This window comes from Haematobia irritans, chromosome 5 (genome assembly GCF_050003625.1).
Source record: "Haematobia irritans isolate KBUSLIRL chromosome 5, ASM5000362v1, whole genome shotgun sequence".
NCBI lineage: Eukaryota > Metazoa > Arthropoda > Insecta > Diptera > Muscidae > Haematobia > Haematobia irritans.
Genome location: NC_134401.1, coordinates 109,565,105 through 109,573,447, shown reverse-complemented (window position 1 = coordinate 109,573,447; position 8,343 = coordinate 109,565,105). Strand labels below are relative to the sequence as shown.

Here is an 8,343-nt window from a genome sequence, read left to right as displayed (position 1 = left end):
TTGACAAAATTTTCTATAGAAATAAAATTTTGACGAAATCTTCTATAGACATAAAATTTTGACAAAATTTTGTATAGAAATAAAATTTTCACAAAATTTTGTATAGAAATAAAATTTTGTCAAAATTTCCTATAGAAAAAAATTTTGACAAAATTCTCTATAGAGATAAAAGGTTGACAATATTTTCGAAAGAAATAAAATTTTCTATAGAAATAAAATTTTGACAAAATTTTGTATAGAAATACAATTTTGTCAAAATTTCCTATAGATATAAATTTTTGACAAAATTTTCTATAGAAATAAAGTTTTTCTATAATAATTTTTTTCAAGAAGTTTGGTGGAAATACGATATTTTATAGTTCAGTTTTAAAAAATCTCAAAGGCTCCCAAGTTGGGCAAATAATAAAATAAAATAATTTAAAATAAAATAGCAGATTTTTTTCAACAACAAAGTCGATTTATTTCTTATTAGTGGTTTATTTTGTTGTAGCTATGGTGGTTGATATAAATTTCTTAATTTTTAATAATAGAATAAAATCTGTGGATTTATGACAAAACCGCATAAGTCTAAAAACCCAATTTAACAGGAGAGCGAAAATACACTTTTAAGGGGTCACAAAAACTTCTGTAGAAAAGATCTGGAAAATGTTTAATATTTATGTAATAGACCTTTTGCTAAAACCACGTAGCACCCAAAACCACGTATGTTGTTTTGTCATATGATATTTTTTTTTTATAAAATAACATATCTCTGTTTATGATGTTTTGTCGCATTGAATCCTTATCATTTTATGACTAAAAAACAGCACAACTGAAGTTAAATATGCGTTTATTTTTATTTGTTTTTTCGACAAAACGCCATGACTCGAAATATGTTGGTTTGTAAAAAAATTGGTCAATTACACCAACCTTATGTCATTGTTGCCAGTATTGGAGATTTTTCCCCAAATTTGGGATATTTTTTCGTGAATGGGGACGAAATTTCTGAGTCGGGATTTGGGGATTTGGTGGAGAATTTCCATAAATTTGGAGATTTTTGTGAGGATTTTTTTAACAAAATTTTATTTGTATAGGAAATTTTGTTAAAATTTTATTTCTATAGAAAATTTTGTCAAAATTTTATTTCCATAGAAAATTTTGTCAAAATTTTATTTCTATAGAAAGTTTTGTCAAAATTTTGTTTTTATAGAAAATTTTGTCAAAATTTTGTTTTTATAGAACATTTTAATAAAATTTGATTTCTATAGAAAAATTTGCCAATATTATATTTCTATATGGACTTTTGTCAAAATTTTTTTTTAGAGAAAATTATGCCAAAATTTTATTTCTATAGAAAATTTTGTCAAAAACTTTATTTCTATAGAAAATTTTGCAAAAACTTTATTTCTATAAAAAAATTTTGCCAATATTTTATTTCTATAGGGACATTTGTCAAAATTTTATTTCTGTAGAAACTTTTGTCAAAATTTTATTTCTATAAGAAATATTTTCAATATTTTATTTCTGTAGAAAATTTTATCAAAATTGCATTTCTATATAGAAGATTTTTGCAAAATTTTATTCTTATAGAAAATCTTGTCAAAATTTTATTTCTATAGAAAATTTTGTCAAAATTTTATTTCTATAGAAAATGTTGTCAAAATTTTATTTCTGTAGAAAATGTTGTCAAAATTTTATTTCTATAGAAAATTTTGTCAAAATTTTATTTCTATAAAAAATTTTGCCAAAATTTTGTTTTTATAGAAAATTTTGCTAAAATTTGATTTCTATAGAAAATTTTGAAAATATTTTATTTCTATAAGGACTTTTGTCAAATTTTTTTTTCTATAGAAAATTTTGTCAAAATTTTATTTCTATAGAAAATTTTGTCAACATTTTATTTCTTTAGAAAATTTTGTCAATATTTTGTTTTTATAGAAAATTTAGCTAAAATTTGATTTTATAGAAAAATTTTGCCAATATTTGATTTCTATAGGGACTTTTGTCAAAATTTTATTTCTCTAGAAACCTTTGTCAAAATTTTATTTCTATAGAAAATATTGTCAAAATTTTATTTTTATAGAAAATTTTAGTTCTATACATATAGAAAATTTTGTCAAAGTTTTATTTCTATATAGAAAATTTTGTCAAAAATTTATTTCTATAGAAAATTTTATCAAAATTGCATTTCTATAGAAAAGTTTGTCAAAATGATATTTCTATAGAAAATTTTGTTAAAACTTTATTTCTACAGAAAATTTTGTCAAAATTTTATTCTTATAGAAAATCTTGTCAAAATTTTATTGCTATAGAAAATCTTGTCAAAATTTTATTGCTATAGGAAACTTTTTCAAAATTTTATTTCTATAGAAAATTTTGTCAAAATTTTATTTCTATAGAAAATTGTGTCAAAATTTTATTTCTATAGAAAATGTTGTCAAAATGTTATTTCTATAGAAAATGTTGGCAACATTTTATTTGTATAGAAAATTTTGCCAATATTTTATTTCTATAGACCTTATTTTGTCAACAATTTTTTTTCAATAGAAAATTTTGCCAAGATTTTATTTCTATAGAAAATTTTGCAAAAACTTTATTTCTATGGAAAATTTTGCAAAAACTTTATTTCTATAAAAAATTTTGCCAATATTTTATTTCTATAGGGACTTTTGTCAAAATTTTATTTCTGTAGAAACTTTTGTCAAAATTTTATTTTATAGAAAATATTATCAAAATTTTATTTCTATAGAAAATTTTAAGTTCTTTACATTTAGAAAATTTTGTCAAAATTTTATTTCTATATAGAAAATTTTGTCACAAATTTATTTCTATAGAAAATTTTATCAAAATTGCATTTCTTATAGAAGATTGTGGCAAAATTTTCATTCTATAGAAAATTTTGTCAAAATGTTATTTCTATAGAAAATTTTGTCAAAACTTTATTTCTACAGAAAATTTTGTCAAAATTTTATTTCTATAGAAAATTTTGTCAAAAGTTTATTTCTGTAGAAACTTTTGTCAAAATTTTAATTCTATAGAAAATATTGTCAAAATTTTATTTCTATAGAAAATTTTAGTTCTATACATATAGAACATTTTGTCAAAATTTTATTTCTATATAGAAAATTTTGTCAAAAATTTATTTCTATAGAAAATTTTATCAAAATTGCATTTCTATGTAGAAGATTTTGGCAAAATTTTCATTCTATAGAAAATTTTGTCAAAATGTTATTTCTATAGAAAATTTTGTCAAATCTTTATTTATACAGAAAATTTTGTCAAAATTTTATTTCTATAGAAAATTTTGTCAAAATTTTGTTTTTATAGAAAATTTTGCTAAAAAATTTTTTAGAAAATTTTGTCAAAATTTTGTTTTTTAGAAAATTTTGCTAAAATTTGATTTTATAGAAAATTTTGCCAATATTTTATTTCTATAGGGACTTTTGTCAAAATTTTATTTCTGTATAAAATTTTAGTTCTATACATATAGAAAATTTTGTCAAAATTTTATTTCTATATAGAAAATTTTGTCAAAAATGTATTTCTATAGAAAATTTTATCAAAATTGTATTGCTATATAGAAGATTTGGAAAAATTTTCTTTCTATAGAAAATTTTGTCAAAACTTTATTTCTACAGAAAATTTTGTCAAAATTTTATTCTTATAGAAAATCTTGTCAAAATTTTATTTCTACAGAAAATTTTGTCAAAATTTTATTCTTATAGAGAATCTTGTCAAAATTTTATTTCTATAGAAAATTTTGTCAAAATTTTATTTCTATAGAAAATGTTGTCAAAATTTTATTTCTGTAGAAAATTATTTCAAAATTTTACTACTTGAATATTTAGAAGTAAATTTTAGTTCATAAATACAAGGTGACGGAACCCCCATTTTTATATCTCCAGAATTTATATCTCCAGTCTCTTGGTGTTGTGGTTCGAAATCTTAATCTTGCTTGCTGGATTTGACAACATTTTAATTTTTAAATTATAACTGATTTTCTACAGCAGAGCCTTTTGCTTTATTTGTCTGTTTTCAAAAAAAACTTGTAAAAAATTTATTTTGTGAGGAATCTAAGTTTAAATTGGGGATTTTTGGGAACGAGAACATCATAATTTGGGGATAAGAGCCATAAAAATACTGGCAACACTGCCTTATGTGGACTTATGTTGTTTTGTCAAAAGTATCATATAAGTATTTCGATTTTATTTTACAACATATGATGAGATATGTTGTTTTGTCAAAATTAAACTTAAAAAATTTGCGAGTCTTGTGTTGTTTTCGCCATTCTATATCTCCCGATCTAAGGCAGATATCGAAGGTCTGTAAACACAAAAACTACGCACAACATTTTTGAGAAATTGTCTTATCTCGACTTATGGGGTTTTGTCATAAGTCCACAGAACTAAAAAATAGCTGCTTTCATCAACGAGAAAGTCGATTGAATTTTAAGAATTTTCTTAAAATTCTTTTATGGTAGTAAAAGTAATTATTATTAGTGGTTTATTTGGTTGTAGCTATTGTGGTTAAATGAAAATTTCTTTGTTATTATAAATAAGCATAGTTTAGCTTTTAACCCCTTATTATTTTTGCATATGTTTTATTTGCTTTGGTTTTTTTTTTGTTTTATTTAATGCGATTTGTGTTTATTTTTCTTTTTCATATTTTCTTATTGTAAATTTGCCTACGTTTTGTTTGTTTTTTTTTTTATTTTTGCTCTTTCTTTTCTAGTTAACAATAAATAGTTAGAAAAATAGTTGTATACATTTAAAGATAAAAAGGTGAAACTTAAAAAAAAATAATACCATAGATTTTATTCATATTCTTTTTATTCTCATCATATTGTTATTAAAAACTTCCTATTAGTCTAGGCAAATAAAATTTAAAAAATAGAATCACGGGTGGTTTAGTTGTTAGATTTTAAAAAAAGTTATATGATACGACTTTTTCATTACATTTTGCTTGAGTTGTTGCTTTTTGTTTTGTGTTTTTTTTCTGTCTTAATATTCATGTATCTTAAATGTAATACATTAAAATCTACTTAAGCCTAGGGATGCATAAAACAGCAATGTTTTTTAAGATGTTCTTTGTTTTTTTTTTGTTTATTTGAATTTTTATTTAGGGCATCTTCTTTGTGACTATGTAAGGGTGGGTGGCATTGGAATGATATTTTTTCCATAAGCTCTTGGTGAAGAGAGTTTCATATGCTTAATATTCCTCCTTCTTTTCAATTGGTTTCCTCAGAATATTCCAATTAGATTATGTTACTCTGGAATTATTGCTTAATCCTCTTTAATGATATCCTCCTCCTCCTGTAGAGAAATGATCTGTGCATAGATGAAATATAATAAAATAAATTTATATATTATTTTAAATGGATTTATTTTGCTTATAGGTATTTGGAAAATATTGTAAAACATTTTGATAGAAACTATAACCCACAGAAGCAATATTTCTGCTATATAGAGAAGATATATTAATATTTTAAATCGATATAAAATATTTCCCATATATGGATCGAAAAGAAACTTAGGGCGTTTTTGTTTCGCAAAAAATATGTTGCCTTGGTGTTACACTACTTTTTCCCTCATTGTTTTTTCGCCCAAATGATATTATCATTCCAAAGTTATTGTTAATTCATAATATTGTAAGGGATACCGGATCCAAAATCTAGGATAGTGTCCTTGATATTTTGCAATCAATATCGAGAATGTTGCACCTTTTTTCCCAATCGAAATCGCCATTAGATAATTCGTGCATGTAAATCTACACGCAAAGAAAAAAAAAACGTTTGGAAAACGTGTACCGAAAACGTTTTTCTTTTGTTAGAGTTTTTTGAATTGCTTCGAAAATTTTAAACTTTTATCACCAAAAAAATTCGTTTGTTACAAAATTTTTATTTTTTCAATAAAAAAAGTTATTTTTGAAACATCAACACAGTCCATTCGTTTATATCAAACACTGTTCTTTTCTGACTTTAGGTCTTTAATAAGACACATTTTACAGTTCAAAATTTAATATACTACAATGTAATGTTCGGAATCTTCCGAACATATCTGGAATATATGTTATAAAAAAAAACAAAAAAAAACTTTGGTCGAAGCAGGGATCGAACCCACGACCCTTGGCATGCAAGTCGGACGTAGCAACCACTGCACCACGGTGCCAAACTAAATGTTTGTTTCTGTTAAATAAACTTTGTTTATTCGGTACGTGGGCGCCGCAAGCTATGCTATATAAATATAACGTATATGGATATTTATCTATTGATGACCATAACAGGTACATAGCTCAGTGGTTAGTGTGTTGGCTTACAAAGTGCATGGTCCGCGGTTCGATTCTCCGTCCAGGCGAAAGGTAAAAAAAAAAATTAAAAATTTATAAAATCGTATAATTTCTTCTACATTGTTGGTATTACAGGAAAAGTTGTTAAGAACTAAAAAACATCGTGGATGTGAGAAAGATGTGAGGGAAAATGCAATTAGCAAGAAAACAATGTTTTTTTTTTTTGTTGAGTTTGTCCTTATGAAATTGTTTTTACATCCTGGAAAAGAATAAACGTTTATCACAAAAAGTATATACTTTTCTCCCAAATACACTTCCTTACAGCGAAAAGCAAATGAGAAACGAACTTTGTTTGTCTAAAATTTCGTTTGGGAGGAAAGAATTATTTTTTTGCGTGTATATATAAAATTCAATCTATGTTTGTTTATTTGTTTGTTTGTATGTTCCGAGTTGGCTCCGAAACGGCTGAACCGATTTACTTGAAACTTTCATAGATCGTAGGGGACGTTCATGTGGTGAAAATAGAGTACCTCATGTTTTGACACCTGGTCGCGGAGGGGGACCTCCCCTTTGTCGGACTTTTTGAAAATTGGACCAAAGTTGACCGATTTGCTTGATATTTTCATTGAAGGTTGGGGTTGGCATCTAGACAAAGATCCGCTACTTTATATCTCGATATTTGGGGCCGGAGGGGGACATCCCCTTTGTTCGACTTTTTTAAAGTACAGTGAAAAAAACTAAATTTCTCTGAATTATCGGAGATTTACAGAGAACATGCGGTGAGATTATGGAATTAATATGGTGTACCTGATGATTTCATATGTGGAAGGGGAGGGGGACCTCCCCCTTGCCCTACTTTTTGAAACTTGGAACAAAATTATGCGATTTGCTTGAAATTTTCATTGAATGTTGGGGTTGGCATCTAGACAAAAATCCGCTACATTATTTTTCAATATTTGGTCGGGGAGGGGGACCACCCCTTTGCCCGACTTTTTTTTTAAAGTACAGTGAAAACAAAACTAAACTCCCCCGACAGAAATTTTACGGAAAAAATGGGTGAAGTTATGAAATTTATATCAGGTTCCTGATTTTTTTAATAAAAACAAGTAAGAAAAGTCTAAAGTCGGGCGGGGCCGATTATATTATTCCCTGCACCACTTTGTAGATCTAAATTTTCGATACCATATCACATCCGTCAAATGTGTTGGGGGCTATATATAAAGGTTTGTCCAAATACATACATTTAAATATCACTCGATCTGGACAGAATTTGATAGACTATTACAAAATCTATAGACTCAAAATTTAAGTTGGCTTATGCACTAGGGTGGAACACAATGTTAGTAAAACAAATATGGGAAACATTAAAATCTGAAGCAATTTTAATGAAACTTCGCAAAAGTTTATTTATGATTTATCGCTCGATATACAGCTGCGCTCAAAATAATAGTAGTAGCAAATAAATTAAAGCACCATCGTGATTTACAGTTTTTGTCGTAAAATTGGTACTGTACTCAGTGTTTTTAGGCTGCCGAACATATAGACGGGATCCTCTTCAATCATAAAGCACCATTTTTGACTCATCCATCCAATGTTCCTCCATTTCTGTACTGACCAATGGAAATCCTCTTGGGCATACTTTATTCTTTTCGATATATGTTTTTTTTGAAAGGAGAGTGAATTTTCTTGGACTATGGACAGCTAAATTATTTTCGTCTTTTAATTGTTTGTAAGCTAGCTTATAACCTTTTTTTTTTTTTGGAGCTTGCAAAGGGATTCTTCTTATGTCGATGTCGAACAACAATAGCATCAGAAGTTAAACCAACGGTATTTTTTTATTATGCACACTCCAAACAATGATATAATAAACAAGTTCGGCCGGGCCGAATCTTAAATACCCACCACCATGAACCAAATATTAGGGTTTCCTTTTAAATTTCAGGAGGGCTTGAGGACACTTCCCGAAGATAAATTTAAAGATTTCACCTATGAGGACTGGATTTATAAAAACCATTTTTGTTTGAGTTTTAGAGGAATCATTAACATCTCTTGTAAGTGTGCAAGAAAATTATAAAATAA

General features: G+C 26.1%; 1 protein-coding gene across 2 annotated transcripts in view; it reads right to left on the bottom strand.

Annotated features, from left to right (window-relative positions):
• Positions 1-5,062: 5,062 nt before the first annotated feature.
• Positions 5,063-8,343, bottom strand: part of LOC142238399 (protein qui-1) — a 257,385-nt gene continuing 254,104 nt past the window's right edge. For both annotated transcript variants that reach the window (XM_075310038.1, XM_075310039.1), the window contains one exon: positions 5,063-5,306. In XM_075310038.1, coding sequence (XP_075166153.1) covers positions 5,272-5,306 — 35 coding nt within the window. In that variant the 3' untranslated portion in view covers positions 5,063-5,271. The remainder of the gene's footprint in view (positions 5,307-8,343) is intronic.